The sequence below is a fragment of the Loa loa genome (genome assembly GCF_000183805.2).
Source record: "Loa loa unplaced genomic scaffold supercont3.221, whole genome shotgun sequence".
Lineage (NCBI taxonomy): Eukaryota > Metazoa > Nematoda > Chromadorea > Rhabditida > Onchocercidae > Loa > Loa loa.
Window position 1 is genome coordinate 5,979 of NW_018108401.1, and position 20,489 is coordinate 26,467.

At 31.6% G+C, this 20,489-nt stretch overlaps 5 protein-coding genes across 5 annotated transcripts; all 5 read left to right on the forward strand.

The window, feature by feature from the left end:
- Positions 1–796: 796 nt before the first annotated feature.
- On the forward strand, positions 797–3,798 carry LOAG_05491 (hypothetical protein; the record flags this gene model as incomplete). Its single annotated transcript, XM_020446872.1, has 9 exons — positions 797–945; positions 1,156–1,362; positions 1,742–1,866; positions 2,007–2,203; positions 2,304–2,529; positions 2,796–2,949; positions 3,060–3,146; positions 3,245–3,496; positions 3,654–3,798. The coding sequence occupies 9 exons, from the start codon at positions 797–799 to the stop codon at positions 3,796–3,798; spliced, it is 1,542 nt and encodes a 513-aa protein (XP_020302834.1).
- A 1,259-nt stretch (positions 3,799–5,057) lies between these two features.
- Positions 5,058–6,833, forward strand: LOAG_05492 (hypothetical protein). The gene is made up of 5 exons (XM_020446873.1): positions 5,058–5,179; positions 5,447–5,525; positions 5,760–5,904; positions 6,065–6,265; positions 6,420–6,833. The coding sequence occupies exons 1-5, from the start codon at positions 5,080–5,082 to the stop codon at positions 6,501–6,503; spliced, it is 609 nt and encodes a 202-aa protein (XP_020302835.1). The 5' UTR covers positions 5,058–5,079; the 3' UTR covers positions 6,504–6,833.
- A 1,357-nt stretch (positions 6,834–8,190) lies between these two features.
- LOAG_05493 (hypothetical protein) lies at positions 8,191–9,925 on the forward strand (the record flags this gene model as incomplete). The annotated part of the gene is made up of 5 exons (XM_003141032.1): positions 8,191–8,286; positions 8,718–8,807; positions 9,232–9,336; positions 9,606–9,734; positions 9,872–9,925. 5 exons carry the CDS (start codon positions 8,191–8,193, stop codon positions 9,923–9,925), a joined length of 474 nt encoding a protein of 157 aa, XP_003141080.1.
- Positions 9,926–11,931: 2,006 nt separating this feature from the next.
- On the forward strand, positions 11,932–12,186 carry LOAG_18187 (hypothetical protein; the record flags this gene model as incomplete). Its single annotated transcript, XM_020450853.1, has 1 exon — positions 11,932–12,186. One exon carries the CDS (start codon positions 11,932–11,934, stop codon positions 12,184–12,186), a length of 255 nt encoding a protein of 84 aa, XP_020305415.1.
- Positions 12,187–12,395: 209 nt separating this feature from the next.
- On the forward strand, positions 12,396–19,518 carry LOAG_05495 (twinkle helicase). Its single transcript, XM_020446874.1, has 15 exons — positions 12,396–12,515; positions 14,289–14,356; positions 14,699–14,835; positions 15,226–15,316; positions 15,437–15,539; positions 15,667–15,825; positions 15,929–16,045; positions 16,272–16,449; positions 16,596–16,730; positions 16,861–16,934; positions 17,824–17,956; positions 18,222–18,347; positions 18,457–18,540; positions 18,656–18,784; positions 19,273–19,518. The coding sequence occupies exons 1-15, from the start codon at positions 12,478–12,480 to the stop codon at positions 19,399–19,401; spliced, it is 1,701 nt and encodes a 566-aa protein (XP_020302836.1). The 5' UTR covers positions 12,396–12,477; the 3' UTR covers positions 19,402–19,518.
- Positions 19,519–20,489: the final 971 nt, after the last annotated feature.

A 20,489-nucleotide genomic window follows, 5' to 3' on the forward strand; every position in this document is an offset into this window, starting at 1 on the left:
TATTTTCCGGAATACGATATCATATTAAGTTTTCTATCTTCAATCGTCCAAGCAATCAATCGATCCCCTGATATGATATGAATGATATTTGAAATGATAGTTCGAAAAAATTTCGAACCAATCGATCAATCCATTATTTATGTGACAGATATAAGCAACTTTTCATACATAGACAACATTTTGAATTTAAAAACTGATATGAAAAGAAAAAATTCTATCCATTGAGCATTTCAGTTTTCCTTAAACTTTTCTACTAATTTTTGAATTACAACAAATAATATATCCATTGATCCTTTTTCGATGTTTTCTTCTTTATCAAATTTTATAATCATATAGACTATTTTTACCGTAGAAATAAAGGGAAATCTTTAAATTTTGAAAATTCAATTTAATGGTGCAAGTCAAACAATGAAAAGATGTTTGTAATTTATATAAAATAATACAATTTTTACTGAAGGTTATCATTAAATGATGGCTCTTTTATCATTAAATGATAACTCTTTTATCATTAAATGATAAGTCTAAAGTATAAAAACTCAAGTACAACGATACAGCACAATACCGTTCATTAAAACATCCTACTGAAATGATCCTAGGTATCCCAGGAAGAATTCCCTGACCTCTTTTTCGAAGTCTTTAGCAGCTCTCCTGACCTTTCCTAATGAAGTTCCAGTCCTTATCAGTCCCACTTCTGACCTTACTACAAAGAACCTAAGTTCTGGTTAATTACTGACAATGTTAGTTTATTGCTGTTTCGTTAGACGGTGATGCTACAATAGTAGTAATTGATATCAAGATGGCGGGAATGCGGTATATCAATGGACTGATGGTGTTAAGACTGATAACAATATGTACAGTCATGCTGATAATGAAAGATTTGGATGTAATATACAACTTGATAAGGCTATCGATTGATTCACTGAATGTGAAATTATTTTATGTGAGGTTAGTTATTTGAAGATTAATTGGGAGAGAAGAGTGAAATTTTCAAAGATTGAATGCTTTTGATTTTATGTGATATTGATTAGGTTATCTTGAGACTTTTCAAGTTGATGAATTAGAAATTCTTAATCCGTCGTGTTACGGTTATCGTAATATTCGCAGCATTTCGTACCATACTTTGTAGAGCTTATCAATGAATAATCTGTATTGTAGCACTACACTAAGTAATGACATATCTTCGCTGCGCTGGAAAGATGTGGATATATTCTTCCCACCAAAGCTCAATGACACAAAAGCCGAGTTGTTACGACTTAACGAATTATTAGCTCGTAAGCAGTACAAATGTGAGGACAGTATCACTGTTGGTGATAATAAAGGAGCTTTTACGATTTGTACTGATGGGTCAAACAAGAAAATGCGGTATATAATTTTGAGAAATAATCATCTTGGTTAATTACATTTGTTCGTTTTGATTTCATCATTCGCGAGATGAATCAATGGCCAGTTTCGAGCATCTGAATCATTGTCTACCGACGGTACTGTTTACCGTTAGTGGGCTGCATAGTGCAGTGCCATTTTCCTGGAATTTTATATGTGATTAGTGAAATTAAAAAGTAATGGAAGTTATCAGTTAAGATTTGTTTATCAAATCTTATTAGATGAATCCGCTTGTTTTTTAAAATTCATCAAATGTGGTAATTCACATTTTGTAAGCGGCTATTACGTAAGCAGCTATTACTTAGCTTACGCGAATTCCGGACATTCCAGAGATCAGATTCATGTGCTTCTGATGTTTCAGCGATGCTTTGTTCATCAGTGGTTCGCCAGATAATTTTGCTTCCTATTTGACTGCAGTAATTCCGGAACGATGGACATTTTTTGTTCCTGAAGGATTCAGCGCACTTGACAGCTTAGGGAACGTTGGTAATGTCTTGCTAAAATTTTGTCTTGCTCTTACTAAAATTATTTGTCTTGCTAAAATTACATTTGTTATCTATTTCACATTTGATTTTATGGAGGTGGACAAATTGAAGAGCGAATTTAATTGAGAACATAGGTTGCAGATGCGGAGATGCATTATCTGTACCCTCTAAGCAGAAATGATGCCTGGGATTTCGATGAGATATTGAGTGAAGTATCGAATAGGCAATTTGATACCGCATTCATCAATTTCTATTCAGCCATTCAAGACAGAGAATCGAAAATGACACGACTACAGGAACTTCGTGATGCACCCAAGTTAATGGAACAACTTTTGAAGGTTTCCACCGGTCTTTTTTTTTTTTGGCTTTTCATTCGAAGCTAAAACAGCATTATGCGCTGCTTAAAACTATGACTTCAGTTCGTAGTGGTTGTTGCAGGTTTTGCAGTCAAATCAACTTCACCTGGTCATCGAAATAAGAAATATGGAAAATTTGGTATATGACTGGTATTTATTACTTTATCAGATGTACCTCAAATATCATTATGCCCTTATTGGAGCCGAATCAAGTTCCGTCTGTGTCCAAGTGGTTCATAGTTGTTGGTATCGACTTAGTTTCATGAAAAAGGCTCATCATCAAGTGGAATTGCCTGTTTTTGGCTTCGGTTAATAATTATATATTTTCCACTTTCACTATGTATTCGGAAAAAGAAAGCAATATATTAATGGGGTGCAGAAAACGGTATTGTAATTTTCATATAACGTACAAATTTTCACTGTTACTGCTAACTGTGGGAAGTTATGTTGCGAAAATACCCACGTTGGTAGTGTTTTAACAATTTGATCAGCTGTAGTGGGATTATGCAGAGTAAGAGTAAATTACTTCAGATATTATTTAATTGCCAATGGGCATAAAAAATATTATATTTAGGTTCTCCAGTGGAAGAGAAGAAGCGACTTATGAAGTATCTGACAGCTAAAGAGAAAAATGTGGAATGTAATGAAGTGGCGGAGAATGAAAACGATATACCTGTGCTTTGCCGGTTAAATGTAATGAAAAATCCATGCGCTGTTGTTTATGTGAGGTATGCATTTTGAATTTTCTACTGTTGTTCATATATGGTATATGTCGTAACTGGTAATTCTTTGCAGTAATTGATAGTCTGTGACAAAGTTGTATAAGCCAATATTTTAGTTATCGTGAATTTAAAGTGATGGAGAATTTCGAACACTTCCTTCCCTGTAAAGTTCATTTTTTTTCGCCGGTGGAGTCGAATCGAAGGTAATTTTATTGGTGTCGATCATTGCAATGAAAAAGAGATTATCATTTTACTCGATTCTATATCAGTTAAAAGTGAGTTGACAATTTATCTATTTCAGGTTGATTTCAACCCCAAACGTGTATCCTTATGGTATTTCACCATATTTTTCAAAAAATTTCACAGTTCCTGATGGCAACAATAACAACTCATGGCTTCTGATAACTTTGTCAGATATGCTTAACATTGTTAATGAATTTAGAATAAATAAATTTATTTTGGATCTTAATGGCGGAGAGTGGGATGTTTTTCCTGCATTGTTGGAAACAATTCTATTCAAGAATATTGTCCTGGAAGTAGATCTCAGAGTTCGGTGAATATTTTCAAAATGTTATAAAATTAATAATTTTTTAAGGTCTTGGAGTTGTTTTCTAAACAGTGATGGCAACGAAAACTGGGATAACTTTTGATAACTTTGACAAATATACTATCATTTGCGAATATTCGAAGGTATTTTAGTCTAGTTTTAGGTTTTGGATTGGTGAAGACAATGAAAATTATCGCCGTATTCTGATGTACTTCTTGCGACTTGAAAGTTTTGGATTCAAAAAGTCATATTCGAAGATCGGTGATACCAGAGCAGTCGTCAATTTTAGAAATACTTTACTGGCTTAGGACACTGGAAATGTGAAAGTTCCGAAGTACATATATTACACTTTTTTTTTCTTTAGAGCTGTAGTTTACTGACTGGGGAGATCAGTGGAAGTTTCACTAATATAACAGGTAGCCGGATGGAAAAATGCAGAAAATCCTAAATGCTTCTTTATGAATTCTTCTGTGCAAGGTAATAATTTGTGACATTTTCCCTACACTCAGTAATTTTTATTGCTTCGAATCATCTCAGGGTAGGTTAAATGTTTGGAAATGTTTAGATGGAGTTAGCATCATAAGTCATAGATATCACGATATTTTCATTTGGGATTCTTCCATTCGTCTAAAAAGGCAAATTTTAATTAGCGACTGTTATTTAAAAAAAAAAAAGAGAGAGATTTACGTGAATACGATTAATTTGACATGCAGTTGTTCTTTTTCAGTTCATTGTATTGGTTTTTAATCCTGTGATATATCTGATTTACTGGTGTATTTCTGTGATCCTTTTTCATGTTTATACTTCTCTTTCGCATTTAGATACATTATACTTTCTTGTGATTTCGCAGTAGTTGTGCGACGTTTCTTACGATAACTTATGATTCCTACAGTACTTCTTTTGTATACCGATAGTGGCGCCAATTTTATATATCGATGAAATATTATTAATTACAGTAAAACTAAGATGCCCTTATATGAACTAGAATAAACCTGCTATGCTAAATATGATTTTGTTCATTTGTGTTTTCTTATTTCGATCATGCCTTATTTTGTATTGACTGCCATTAAAAAAATAAGCGAATCGTTAATTGTAGTAGTATTGTGGTTAATCATTGCACGTTAGTAATATGATGTCTATTCCTTGTCTAACGTGATATATTTTCTTTCTTTTTTCATATTTCCTCTTTTTTTCTTCATATTGATTTAACAAACAATCTACTGATGCTTTTTTATAAATTCACTTGCACTTGTCCTGCACTTTTAGTTGGCTCTGATAACTATAGCTATCATTTCTTAGGTGTGCGATAGAGATAAAACATTTAAGATTCGATCAAAGTAGAAGGCGTAATGCAAAGGCACTGTTATCATCATCCACTAATTCATTTTTTTTAAATAATGTATTTTTACTTATTAGGTATCAGTCTAGAAGATAGTAGGTAATTGTAGTTAATAGGTAAGTTGTGGGATTATATTTTATCTCGAAATTGCTGCTTACTTGATGTGGTGTTAAGCATTTCCTCTTTCACTTACATATTTTACAAAATATAACCAATAACCATGTGATTAACTTATAGGGAACATAAAACGATGAATTCATTTCCGAATGGGGAGAAATGGATGTGTTTGAACAGAACCAAAGCGAGTCTTCAATTATTAGTCATTGCGTTATTCATAACATCTTATCAAGGTTTATTGCTTTTTCCATTTTTATTCATAGATCTGAACGGTAAGGAAAGAGAAAGGGGAAGTATGCTACAATATATGCTATAACTTATGACAATACTCTTGTCAGAAGTTGTTGTCCCATTATATATAGCAATTAGCATAGTGATTTAGTAAGCTGAATCCAATCTATGAGTACCAAGTCTTGTGAATAAATAAAAAGTAAATAAAAAATAAGATAAATAAAATACATGTATGAACTGGAAATATTTGTAGTTTAATATATTTGTAGCCGAAGATTCGTCGAACACGATATATCAATTTCGAGTTCGTGATATCAATGGAGCAGAAGTGTCGTTGGATCGGTATAGGTTGGTCTACCTAAACCACTTGTCTATTTGAAGAAATAACTCAGAAGTGATGTTTAGTGACGAACAACTAATAGCCTAACGTTCAACGGTCTTTTGCCATCTTTTCGTTGGAATTGAACAAAAGTATCAGCTATTATCAACCAGTTGTCTATGTTAAATATTAAAATTTGCAGATGAATAAAGACTGCTATGATTCTGTTTGAGCCAAAGAAAATAGCTGAATGTATGTTGCAGGGACAAGGTGGTTCTAATAGTAAATGTGGCATCTCAGTGTGGTCTTACCCATTCAAATTATGCCCAGCTCAAGGATTTGCACGATAAGTACAAGGAACAAGGTTTGGCAATAGCTGCCTTCCCTTGTAATCAGTTCGCTTCGCAAGTATATTTATCATCCTTTTTGTAATTTAAAGTAGAATTGAGGTTCTTCCAATTTAAAAGAAAATTCGTAAAGAGGCGGGACTATTGTATGCAAGAAAAATCATGGAATATGAGGATTGATAAGAGAACGATGGCTTTTTGAGGATAGTAAATATTTGTAGGAACCTGGAAATGAAAATGAAATTAAACGTTTTGTGAAGGAAACGTTCAATTTTGAACCTGACTTATATGCTAAGATCGATGTCAATGGAGCAAATGAACATCCATTGTATACATTTTTGAAAAATCAAAAAGGCGGCACTTTGACAGACGCTATTAAATGGAACTTTACTAAATTTCTTGTCAGTAGACGTGGCAAAGTGGTAAGTTGAATTTTATTACAACATATTTACCTATAAATTGTCATCTTCTTGAGGTATTGTTTTGATACTGGATAGAAATTCGCTACAGTAGTATCTCATTCTATCGAATGGTATAAAGGCGAGAAACGGTTTTTTATAAATCTGCTTATTATAGGTAGAACGGTATGCTCCCACGGTGCAGCCTAAGGACATCGAAAAAGATATTGTGAAATTGTTGAACGAATATGTTGAATTATGATTCAGTCAGAGAACCTATTAGGCTTTCTTATACTATATTCGCGGTAAGCGCTAACCTTACCTAAGAATCAGATTTGCGATAGTTTTTCTATTCTGCTGTCGTCAGTTGATTATAATAATGTTCCCACATTGTCACATCCTTGTTTTATCGATGCTGTTGAAATGTTAGTTTAAGTATTCTGTACATTTTATGCTTTACCGGTAACATTTCTTTTGCATTTTTCCACTTTTTAATTAAAATTGTCAGAAATAGATCTTTTACTTTGTATGTTTGAGTAATGATAAAATGGTGCTACAATTCTACACTGTTGTTCTCAGAGATTCAGTAGTTTCTTCATCATTGTCAGAAGGGCAGAAGGTAACTGTATGAAGAGTTGATGATTTAGTGATACGTCCTTTATCACTTCTGATCTTTGTGCAGGTTTAGTTGCAAACATGTAACTGGAACGTAGACCATAAGAAGTATGATAAAGAAAACCAAGTTTTTTTCATTTTTAAGTGAAAACTCCAAAACATAATGAAGACTGTTATTACTTGAAACCACCATGTATTGGGAAATTCAACTCCGGAAAACTGTTGAAAATTGACGAGAAATGTTTCAACGGAATAATGTTATTCAGACGGTTTTTATTATGCGGTTTTTGATATTATTACATAGGAAAAACTGATAATCTTTCGTTATTGCAACAATTAAGATTCTCAAAATGTGATTGTTTTTCGTTTCTTAATAGCATGTACATGGTTAATTGATGATAATTAATAACTTCGAAAAAGTTCGTTGGTATTGTTGCCATTAAATAAATTCCGATTTTGAAATAAATATAACAGAAATATGGTATCGTTATTACTTCTTTAGATAGATATTCGTGTTTTGTAATCGGTCTACAAATAATTCACTGTCAGCTATTAAACGATTACTCGTTTACTACATTATTGTTAGGTACTCATCACTGTCTAATGAATCTATATTTATAAAATAAATTTATCGGAGAAGTGTATAGTATTTCTATTTTATGTGTTAATATTAATGATTGATATATTCAATTTGTGGTATTGAGTATGTTATTAATTCCTTATCATTAATGTGAAAGTTATTGATTAATAAAGAAGTAAGGGAAAGTCAGTTGATCACTGTTATCCGATGATCATAATTCCAAAGTTTGTAAATACTTCAATTGCTAATAAGATTGAATAGTCTTCCGTTTATTTAGTAGAGTTGTTAAGATGATCGAATCATTAAAAGTAAAAAATTAAAATTAAAGTTCTCGTTTTAATTTTGAACTAGTAGGAATTATCTAATTATTAATAGCGATAACAGTGATAAATAAGTAGGACTATATTGTTAATGATGTAGAAATCAGATTTTATGATATTTTCCAACAACAAATTAATCAGTTTAAAGTTTATTTTGCTGTTTTGAATTATCATCTCATATATTATCATTATAGGTACCGATTTCTAATTTGATTACATAGACGATATTTATTCTTGAACAACAACATCAGCATATCGAATTTTGAGGATGAAGAATTATTATAGCAATGTTATACAGATTATAAGAAATTCATAATCATAATTACTTCATCATTGCTAATTGCTATTTGCTATTTCAGGAGCATATTGAAGGATTGGTCTTGTACACGATATTTATATAAATGTCGGAATTTTCGGATTGAATATTTACTGAAATGATTGTATGTGGACATCCAACTGTTGCACGTTCACTTCGATTCAGCAAATGGAAGGCCTTCATAAGAGGACGTAAATCACGCTATCATCTTACGGTATGTGCTTGCTTCTTGAATTTAACTTCTATATTTCTATGAAATGCGTAGGAGAATTAGATTTGGATGTATCAATGAAAAGAAGTGAAAAGGGGATGAAAAAAAGAGGTGAAAAGGGTGAAGATGAAAGATGAAAAAGGTGAGAGGTGAAAAAAAAAAAGAGATGAAAAGAGACAACCGATAATCTTCTGGGGCGGCAATGCGGTAAGCAGAAAAAGGCGGTTCTTATCAATGTTTCTAAACTAATACGTTGGAAATTTTGATTAAAATTTGTTTTGATTAAAATTTTTAAAATTGACAATTTTATTTTTGAGCCTTGTGTTCTCTGCTAACAAAAAAAAAAAAAAAAGAAAAACAGGTCATTTGTCAAGCAAAGATTGGAAATCACTGATTTAAAGGAAGTATTTATTTATAATTCAGTCGTATTGCAGAGACTTACCAATCAGCAACTCACTTTTGAAAATATTATACAGGAATTCACACAGCAATCTACAGCTCCAAAAAATATTAGTGAAGTTAAAGTAAGGCTTTATTACTTCAGGAAAATATTTCAAATAATTATTGTTAGCTATAAACGGTTGAAAAAACAATAAGAGTATTAAAATGATCTCTAGCACACATTTGACAAAGATCATTTCAGTACCCTTACTGTTTTCTCTTTGTAATTAAGAATTGAATTGTTAATTGAGAACTAATTAAGAATTCAATTCTTACTCTCTGCTCGTTTCTTTTGCTATGATTTATACTGATCTATTTTTGATTCACTACTATTTGATAGCTGTTTATTCCCTTATTTTCATTCCTCATATCAAGGATATTTATCCTGATTAGTTTTGGTTAAGTGTAGAATTTAATGGAATGGTTTAGGGCTTTAATAACCTAATCATTTAGCATTTGATATTTTTTTCTTAGTTAAAAGAACTAGCCATTTCTGAATATTTTTAGCATAGCCGGCAATCGATAACTTCCGTTAGGAAGAGCTCGGAAAGAAACACAAGATCAGAGATTATCGAATTTCTCGTAAAATATGGATTACCATATAGTCTAACTGTAAGTCTATCCGTGCTGTTTGTTTGTACTTTTTTGTACATTTTGCTTAAGGCTTGACTTAGGTAATACTGTTTGTTTTTACATTTTAAGGACAATTAACATTTGGTGTTGTATTTCTAATTTTCTGAAACTTCATCGCCTTGCAGATTGTTTTTATTTTCGTAATGTAATTAAAATATAACTGTCCAATATGAATGTTTTAAAATTATTTATTGTTCCTTTGGACAGTAAGAAATTGGTTGGATGTTGTTTGTACCCATGAAATTTAGCCATACCTGGGAGATATTCGAACAAAATGTTTACACTGCAAGTCGCTAGACACGGCTTGCATTTCGTTTCGTGACACCAGCATAATGTGTACAACATGTGGCTATTCAACTACATTTGATGTTTTTAAGGTATTTGTTTCTTTTTTTCTTAATCTACTGCAAATATCATTCCTTAGTTTTCTTTTTTGGTTTCACCATACTTAAATTCCTAAACTTCTTCATTTCACATAAAATATGAGAAGAATTATAAATTGTATTATTTGTAGCAAGAGCTAAATTTATCATGGACTGATGCTTTTGTATCAAATAGAAACATTTGATGGACCACTTCTGAAATGATATCTTTCTGACCGTTGTATTTGCTCAAAGTAAGAAAAGTGATTCCAATGAGTACTCTAAGCTTGATTTTAAGGTAGAATAATAACTAATGTTTTAATATTCTGATGATGATTTTGACATCAGAATGTATTTCATTTACTGATTGAAACAGTATATTCCCTAAGAATGTAGTGTTATTGGTATGAGGGGTTGTGGAAATGGTTTTGGAATGAAATTGAAGCTATAAATATGGACTGATTGCATCCATTATGGAAAGAGGAAGCATTTGTCCAAGAAAGGGCTATTATATTGCTGGTTGTGGATCGACCAAACTATGTTGTTGGATGTTATTGATCAATTAGCAGTCCATAAAATGTGGTTTCTTTTGCATTGTGTGATAGATATTCAAAAACATATCAAATGACACGATGATTTCCAGTGTCCATGCATTATATTGGTCTTTTTAGTTGTGTCTCTTCTCTTTTAATGTTCATCTTATCACTATGAATTTAGTCGTATATTATTACATGGTATCAATAATATGGTAGATAATTTTCTTCATTAAACTAATCACTCCTTCATGAACTATAATAGCTTAGTAACTTGTTCCATGAATAATGAAAGAACTGGGAAATGGCACATTCAAAATACTGAAACCATCAAATTTTATTGAGATTTTTTTTTTTTCAAATCCATTCTAGCTACCGTTATTATCAGGTTTCCATTTCCTGAATAAAGCATTCATCATTTCATCAATCAACTCTCTTCACTGTCACCAATGCTTTTCTCATATACTATTTTTTTTTTTTTTCATCAAATAACGATGAGTGAAATAAGCAAAAAACCTAAAGACAAAGAAAAACATGATAACTATGGAAGAAATAATCAATTGCCTTCTTTTTAATATGAAATTTAATTATTAGCTCCAAAATATCTTCCAATGCTCATTAATCAAATGACAAACCTTCATTTTATTTTTCGAAATTTTGCTCATGAATCTTTGTCCTCTTATTCCAGTATTATTATGAATCTATTTGATAGTCTTTTCTCACCACGGTTTAAATCTTTTTCTATTATCTAAATTTACGATAAACTTGAAAAGAGAGAGAGAGAGAGGGAGGAGGTACGAAGTATTTCTACCAAATTTTTTTTTCTCTTCTTTTTTTTGAAACATTTCATCCATAAGGTATTCATCTGTTTATTCCCTATGTTATTCTGAACAATCGTATTTAGTTGATTCGTCGATTTGGCAAGCATTTATTGCTCACGCCCTTTTTTTCCCTCTCACCTTTTCTATAAAATAGCCTAACATTTACTGAATGGTTGACTAAAAAGCAGTCACCTCCATTAGGCAGAGCATAACATAGCACAACATTAAATTATCATTTTTCGTTATTGGAATTATTTTGAAAAATTATTTAATTTATGCATCAAACTTCCTGATCTATCCTCATCATTTAACTTAACGTTGAATATTACCAGTAATAGGGAAGCTTAAGAGAAGAGCAAAAATTGTTGTAAATATGTCTAAGGTTATCATATATTTGAAATTTTAATTTCAAAATTATCAATTTATAGTTAGCATTCATTTAATGGTGTAATAACAGGGACAGCTATATATATATATGCTTTCCAAGTCTTTATATTTTTTAAAAGAAAATATAAAGGAAAAAATTATAATTAATGGTTAATTAAAAGGTAGAAAAGAGAATGTAGGTAAGAATGAGGACATTTGAAAATAGAACGACGAACCTATTGTATTTTTTTTTCTTAATTACTCATTATTAACTACATTTCTCTGAATAATTCCATATGAGAAAAATTGAGAAATGAAGTACTAAAAATATATCTAACTTCCATCCTACTCTCTTGTAACATTTTATTACACAAGTCCGGAATTCTCCTTCATTTATCTTTATCATAGCTGAGTGGCGCAAATAATGCATGTATCATAAGTAACTAATTGTGAAACGTCTACGATTGACTTATTATTATCACGGTACATTGAATGATTGATTTTAGAAATGAAAGGAAAAATTTCCAGAAGTTGTTGTTGGAAGATATCGAACAACAGCCAGTGGAAGAGACAAAATCATTTGTCCTGCGTCCATTACTACAAAAAGATCCAAAAGAAGGCACGTGGAAATACGTTACAGCATTGCAGGTGCCAAAAAAAGAAGAAATAATTCACGAAGAAGGACGTAGAAAAGGCAATCATTTGCCTACAATGGATGATGCTAGTTTTTTGATCTATTACATCTAATTTTTTTTTTCTTTTTTGTCTGTTATTATTCGTTTTTAAACACACTTTTTTTTCTCAAGAAGTGTTTTAATTTGGGTTAAAAATTAATTTTTTTAAATTAATTTTAAATTCATATTTATAGGTCTTAATTGGATGATTTCGAATTTTATTGCAAAACGTTTATTATTTAAAATGTTTTTTAATGTACTTTTTGTTGTTTACTGATTTTTTCAGCTAGACTCGGATCTGTATGACAAAGTGAGTTATCTGGATCTCATATCTCAATACGAAGAAAGGGAGCGTCAAAGAAAAATGAAAGAAGCAGAAAATTTTCGGCTTTTACGTGAACAGTAAGTTTTTAAATTGTAGAAAAATGCAGAAAAAAAAAATGAAATTAAAGTCAAATTCAAGTTCACAGTGGTATCTAATTAGTAGGGTTAGCTTTAAAACTGTAAAGATTAAGGATATTTGTAAGTTTAGACAAAAAAGCTTCTTTCTTTTCATTTATCAAGAGTTGATCATTTTAGAGTACTTTCCTTTTTTTTTCAATTTTTAAATTTATTTTTCAGCATTTTATCAAAAACAGTATTAACTGATCATAATTTGCATAAAAGAATCCACGAGGTAAACATCAGTCAACTAACATTAAACTAATCCTTTTGAAACTTTATGTCATTGATATGGGATGGTATCGTTCCAAAATATAATTTGTTTTAAAATTGAAAAATTGTATTTGTTATTAAAATTAAAAAGTTTTGTTTTTATTATATATACTTTATTCAAAGATTTTCACTAATATTTTGTGGACAAACGTAAGTGGAAAAATTACCTAGTTATAGCTGTTTTTTCTTTTTTTCAACTCAATTACTAGATTTCTATCTGCTGGAGTAATCATACTGCAGTTATTCCTAATGTGACAGGTATACTTTTTGATTTCATTCATGCATGATTGTCCAAAAATTTACCCTTTAATCATGAGTCTTATAAAAGCACATTGAGAAACCGATTATATTCTATCGGTTGCCATTTTGTGGCCCAAATGATGCCTTAGCTCTTTCCTTTTTCTTTCCATAATTTTTTTTCTTTTTTCTTCTAAAAAATAGATCACTTGTTTGACATATATCCTGCTGAAAAAGAGATTTGCAGTTATCCTTTTCAGCTCTTTTCACTTGCTCCGCTTCTTATCAAAAAAATGGGACCTAGGATTTGGAATTACTTCAAAGGAAGTATACTCGAAATTGCACTCCTTTCCGCTTCTTTTTTTTCCCCCCTCTTTCCTGAACTTTTCCATCTTTGCTTCTGTTTGTTAAGAAAAAAAAAAGTTACTTGTTATCTGAAAATTATATGCCATTTAGGATTTTAAAAATGATATTAGGAAAGCAGCAGTGGTTATTTTCAAAATGAGGAAAAAAATTTTTTTCGACAATTTTAGGAGGGATATTGATATTGATAGGATATTAGGTGATAATTATGAATTCTAGCCTTATTTATTAAAAAAGGGAGTAATTATGAGAGTATAAAAATTCATTTTGATAGATTAAAAAGAAATGAGAAGATTAAAGAGATACATATTGAGATACATTGGTTGTTATGATTTGATTATGATTAGGAGAGAAATTCAATGGTAAATGAAATGATTGAAGCGAGAAGCTAACATAACAGACTAGAAGGTTCATTTCTCTTCTAAGCTTCATTACTTGCAGTTTTTATTTAACTATTTATGCTTCCTTCACTTCCTGAATCAAAGTTTTTCCGTAACAATGTTTTTCATTTCCCGAATTCGTATATTTCTTTTTCTTTTGGGGTTGGTAATTCGGAAGAGAAAAGAAAAATTAGTTTTGAGAATTTAGAATTGAATAGGGCCTCAAATTTTCTCAATAAACAATGAAACTACATTCCTTTTTTGGTTCCTTTTTCGATTTCCTTTATTAAAGTTTCAACCTTTCGGAATTTAAGAGATCAGCCCTCTGGACAATTTTGTCCTTCAAGACTGAGCATATTCTAGTTTTTTCGCTTATTCATATAGTTTAATTTCCAGTTCATTACATGGGGATTTTTAAGGCAACATTCATTTATTACTATGCATTATTATTATTCTGATCCCTCTTTGAATATTTTTGCAGGGCTGATAAGATATCACCACGCATATTTGATGGCGATCATAATCCAAAACATTCTTCCGATGCTGCAGGCAAACTTTTTTAACTCTTTACTTCTATTTCTCTGGAAAGTAAAGCTGTTATTTTTCAAACTTAATCTTGTAAAAGCTTCAGTTGTCTTGATCCTTGTTGTTTGACTTTCCTGTTCTTCTTAACTCTATCAGGTCAAGTATCTGAGTGTCAAATAATGTGTCAGCGTTTTGAACGCAATGTTTGAGTTATGAATATATTTGACACAAAAGCCAAAAGCAATTTTACATGGTATCACTTCTTTTTTTCTTTACCAAGATTGAGCATTTAGAATAAACTTGTCGATCTGCAGAATATATTTAAAATCTGTGACTTGGCATCATCAAATACAGTAACCGTTTAAGCTGGTGCTGGTTCATTGAATATGTCTTCTGATCCGGCTGTTCGACTTATATGGATGGATGCATTGGATTTGCGTGATTTACAAAATCACTCCGAGCAAAGCGAATTCTTAGTACTCAGGAGACTTCTTGGCATAGATGTTGGTGTCCTGCATATTATTCATCAAAATTTTTTCATTTTATTTTTGACCAACGAATTATCACATTTGCACATTTATCAGTGTTAATGAACAGATAAATTTATCATGATGACACACTTGATATACTTTTTTTGAGAAGTCCAAATTACTCTTTTTATTCACCGTACCATTTGTGGAGGTAACTATTTGAGTAACTGCCTACAGTTAACTAGCTTGGATTTAGTAATGTTCATAAAAATCCATTTACCTGAAATAATTATTGTGAGGAATGGAAAAAAAAATCAAATATTGTTCCATTTCCTTAGCTATATTCTGACATGTCTTCTTCCTCATGCCGGTAAGAATTTGTCCTTATCTACGGTTGGGAAAAACAATTTTTTTTTTTTGCAGCGCATATCATATGATACTCTTTCGCGATATCACATCAAAGGACATTTGGATAATTTTATGAGGGTTGGACTGTGTTATCCAAGATATCGAGGTTTTCTTCAGATTTTCTTTATAGTAAATGCAAAATTAATGATTGTTACTTTTATTAATGATTTATAGCATCATAATGTATCCCTTCTATTACAACAAATATTTTTGTTTTCTTTTGCAGGGCCTAGCAGTCGTGTACGAATACCAGCAGGGTTGAAAGTTATTCGAAAAGTCGGTAGTGATTCTTTGGAGAAGGAAAATTATCCTGGATCGGATAGTGAAGGGTAGGTAATGAAGGTGCCAAGAAATATTTTCCCAAAAATCAGCTGGTCGACCTTATCAGAATCCATTTCATCTATTGTAGATGAGATGTTCATTGGATATTCGGCATTGTATTGTAGGTTGTTGCAGAAAATCACTATTTTCGGGAATCTTTGGCTATCATTTGGTTACGGCATCAGATCGACGTATTATACTGACCACCAATGAACGTGATGCTCTGGCGGTATTCGAAGCCACTGGTGGAATGCTATGTATAGCGTTACCGAAGGGTGAACAACTGGATACACGGTTTTTTTTTTTGATAGCATACTTATCTTACTTCATATCTTTACTTTTTACTTCCCTTCTCTAAGTTTGCTTAGAACAGAAATATATTACTGTCTATTTCCAGTATACTTCCATATTTGGAAGATTTCGATATGGTTTACCTTTGGTTCCCCTATGTTCAGGAAAAATATGCAAAAGATTATGCATCACTGTTAAATGCTAATCGTTGCTTCATCGTTGAGTAAGTTTACCAAGTTATCTACTCAATCTTCTAGTTTTCTTGTCATATGTAAATGCTTCACTGTCTCTCTTATTTCACAGAAATATTAACGAAGTTACCTTTATCTTCATTTCTCTAAGGTGGGAGCGGTAATGACATTTTTTGATGAAGTTAAATCCTTGTAGAATTCTGTTTTATGTCAAATTTTTGCTATATTTTCGACTAGCAAATTGCTTTCCCTTTTCAGCAATCATGAGCGCCCAATTGAATTGTTACGTTCTGATCGTAGACGTGAAATTAATAAAGCAATTCGAGATGATTCGATTCGTTTACGTGGCAAAGGATTTCGTTCATTAATTGATATACGAAGTGAATTGAAATCCGAGCTGGTTAAGGATCAGATGAAGATGAATGGCGTCGCACAGGTGGTTTGTAGTGTGGCGATACTAAGGAAAACAATACGCTAATTAAAATTCTGTTAACTTTTACTGTTTTCCTTTTACAGTACTTCTACTTTAATTGACTAAGTTGTCTGGGAAATATTCTATTTTCATTTTTTGATATTTTATAGTGGAAACGTTTTGATTTGCTGAACCGATTTATGCGTGGATTTCGACCCGGAGAGATGACAGTTATAACTGGAGGTACTGGTTTCGGAAAAACAACATTTCTTTGTGAATATGCTCTTGATCTTCTTGTTCAAGGGGTTAGTGCTACTGCATTAACTTTTTTTTTCTGATTCTTCCAAGCATTATTTTGATAATGATAAATTATAAAAAGAAGGGATTGTTTGCTTTTTAATAGTTCTCGTCAATTATTTATTTGCTGTGTTGCAGGTTCGTACTCTGTTCTGTAGTTTTGAAATGCCGGATGAAAAAATTTTGAAATGGATGCTCGTGCAATATGCAGCGTAAGTTTCTTCAATTTTTCTTAGTATTTATTTTCTGCTTGATTCGTTGATAACGTGATATCGATGCATATTGATGACTGTGAATTACAACTTCATCTCCACTACCTGTTTAAGTTTGCATGAACTGAAACAAGATAAAATTTTGTCAGACAAGATAAGGTTTACAACCTAATAGGAACAAGAACTATAGTTTTTTAGTTATTCGATGTTATCACTTCTTCTTGATGCTATTCAGATTTCAAGAAAAGATGATAACATTGAATATCTTCAAAATTACCAGTGGTTATATGACATGCCATGTATCGAGAAATAAATAAGAATTATGCAAAGTTAACTGTAGTTTTGTTAGACCAGCACATCTGCGAAGTATGGCGAAATCTCGAACGGTTCATAATGGAGTGAAGTAAGCGAGCTATAATGACCTATATATAAATATATAAATATATAAATATATAAATATATATATATATATATATATATATAAGTCATAATAGCTATATATGTATAATTTACTTCATCACTTTTATGTGCATTACCACCCATATTTTTATTTGCTTTTCATCTCAAGGTTTCTGTCATCATTTTTGAAATCATTTGACGCACACTGTTCACATCATAAAGCACATTACTACCAAATTAACAGGAAGGTATTGGAAATTAGAAATTGAAAGATTTAAGGTTAATATCTTTATAACATGACGAGAATTACGTTTACTGATGAATGGTGGTACAGTGGACGTCAAATGCATATTTGTGGTGTCATATGAACGTGCTTGGTGGTTTTGCTGTGCTGGACATGCATATATGCATTTTGATGTTCCACTGTGCATTACAGTTATCACCTTTCATATTGATATCTTCATCGTTGCAGTCATTTTTTTCTTTGCAGGTTGCCCTTATACAGAGTGGAACATCATCCAGCCGTTGAACTGTGGATTGATCGTTTCGAACGAACTAAAGGAGAATTGATTATTATGAAAGCGGATGAATTCCGGAATCATTCCGTCAGTCAGATAGCTAGTGTATGGGTATTTAAAGCTCAAAATTTTTGTTTATCTAAGATTGGCTTTTTTGTCTCTTCTTTGTTCTATTATTTAACCAGAACACTGTTCTATTAGAATCTTTAGGAAATATAAACGATATAGGGGTAGGTTTTTTAGTCAGTAGGTTGTGTTAATTATTTATATTATTACACAATACTAATAATCATTTCAGTCGTAATCGTCTTAACATTGATCAGAATAGAATGCTTCTGCTTTTATTTGATTAGATCAAAATTTATTGCAGGCTATCAGAAATCAAGTTGTAGCAGGTGAAATCGGACATGTTGTCATTGATAATTTGCAATTTCTAGTAGGTCTTGCAATTTTGAACGATGAAACAGCGAATTCATTCGAACGATTCCATCAGCAGGTTGATCTTTTATCTCACCGTTTCAATTTCGGGTATTTTTAAACATTTCAATAATTGATGTTCATTCATCAGTGCCTAATACTTTCAAAATAACCAAGCTTTCTTGTAGGATCGTTTTATCGGTTTGATGCGAAGTATTGCCACTGATTGTATGACACATATCACAATGGTAGTCCATCCTCGAAAAACCAACGTAAGTAATACCTTAGAATTATTTTTCCAGGATTTTTTATGTCTTTCAAAGTGTTCGCTTTGAAGGGAAGATTCATGAGTAATCTCTGCTTTATTCCTTTTGTAATGATTTATAGGGTGGTGAAGATCTTGATGTACATCACTTCGGGGGTTCGGGACGAGTTACGCAAGAAGCGGATAACGTTTTTGCAATACAGCGACGACGAGATGAGACCGATCGGCGTAGATTTCGTAAATTTTTATATGTAAGTTTCTAACAATGTAAACGAAATACCAGCAGTGTTACTTTTGTAACGTTACTTTTGAGCCTTTACTAAGAAATACCTTTGCATATTGAATAATGGGCTTAAGATATTGTTACAGTTTCACATGTATCGTTGTCTCCATCAGATATGCCGATATCTCTTTAGAAATTCGTTTTGAGAATTTTTCAAAGAACTGTTGAGAATACTGCTTGCCCGAAGCAGTATGCCATTATAACATTATTGCTTACAGAAAAAGAGTAATCGTTATTTTGACCAGTAGATGGACAGGATCAATGTTTGACGACTGTCATAAATTAACCTCTTCAGCAAAAGTTGTGTTGAATGAGATTGTCCAGGGCGTAATGCTAACAAATGTATGTGAAATTAAATGACCGGAAATTCCTGCTGATCTTCGTGAAAAATAAACCCATAAATTTCCATAGTATCGTTATATTTGTTTCCCAATATATGCAACATTCGTTTTATAGATTTTGAAAAATCGATACGGTCAGAGAAAAGTTGAGGATGATATGATTGAAATGATCTTCCAACCGACCACATATACGCATACGTTGGTTGATGTATCAACAGATCCGGTGAACTCATCCTCCAAGTGACCTTCCATCTCTCAAAACTCAAAATCTTCAATTTCCATTGCCATGTTATTGGTAACTCTGCCGTTGTCCGTAAGTCTGAATATCATTTCCGGTATACCCAGTTATAGCAATCCAAGCTTGTCAACTTCAGAATTATCGCTGTTGCTAATTAGCACAGCGAAATTTTAATTTTCTAAGAAGAAGAAAAGCTCATATTTGTTCGTTCCTTTTGTTTAAATTCTTTGAATTTACTACCCGTATGATGATTGTTTATGCTTTTACATGGATACATATGATCGTACATATGTAGTATCTACGTCAAACGCATGGTTTCCACTTTTTTTCTTAAATTTTCTACACAATAACTTTTATACAATATTTTGGAGTGCAATAAGCTTTGAATGGCATAAATTTGGATACATCTTTGTTATAGATATTCTAATATTCTAGACAAGGAACTAAGGTGTAAGCATGATTTTTTAGTCATGACTTAATGATGATGAACTTTAAGCTCTAAAGATAATAGTATTGTTTAACTTAAACCTCCTGGAAGATAGTTCAAACTGAAGAGTCGATTGACTCTTTTCAAGGCAATTAGCTCTGCGTGAAAAAGCACACTAGAACTAATTGCATGATTCATTATTTTTTGTCCACTGAAAATTGAAATGTATAGTTCAATTTTATATTTGTGTTCCTTTTTTTTTTGTTCTATGTTTAAAAGGAAGAAGAACGCCATGAATGATTGTAATAAGATGAACGTTTTCCATTTTTTGGTAAAAGTCATAGATATAGTGGTGACATATTCGGTTTTATGGATAAGTTTCGTGCAGATGACACTCCTAGATATATCCCTGTTTCCATTATTAGATAAATTTATCCATATGAATTACGATAGCAGCAGCGTAATTCTTTTTCATCCCATAACTTTTGTTGTCGTTTTAACGCCATGTTGTCATTTTACCATTCCATATTATGAACAAAACCTATGAATGTAAAATAAAATTGTTTACTTAACGATGTAAGAAAAAAACAAAAAACTAACAAAGAAAAACAAAGAAAAGGAAAAAACAATACAACTAATAAATAAAAAATAAAAAATAAAGAAGACA

What these genes read in the sequence shown, in the direction of transcription:
- LOAG_05495 (XM_020446874.1), top strand. Translation starts at nt 12,478, where the DNA reads ATGAAAGAAGCAGAAAATTTTCGGCTTTTACGTGAACA. An exon ending in TCGAACGATTCCATCAGCAG is followed by an intron (nt 18,348 to 18,456) that starts GTTGATCTTTTA and finishes GCTTTCTTGTAG; the next exon opens with GATCGTTTTATCGGTTTGAT. An exon ending in TCCATCCTCGAAAAACCAAC is followed by an intron (nt 18,541 to 18,655) that starts GTAAGTAATACC and finishes AATGATTTATAG; the next exon opens with GGTGGTGAAGATCTTGATGT.
- LOAG_05492 (XM_020446873.1), top strand. Translation starts at nt 5,080, where the DNA reads ATGAATTCATTTCCGAATGGGGAGAAATGGATGTGTTTGAACAGAACC. An exon ending in GTGTCGTTGGATCGGTATAG is followed by an intron (nt 5,526 to 5,759) that starts GTTGGTCTACCT and finishes TGTATGTTGCAG; the next exon opens with GGACAAGGTGGTTCTAATAG. An exon ending in GTAATCAGTTCGCTTCGCAA is followed by an intron (nt 5,905 to 6,064) that starts GTATATTTATCA and finishes AAATATTTGTAG; the next exon opens with GAACCTGGAAATGAAAATGA.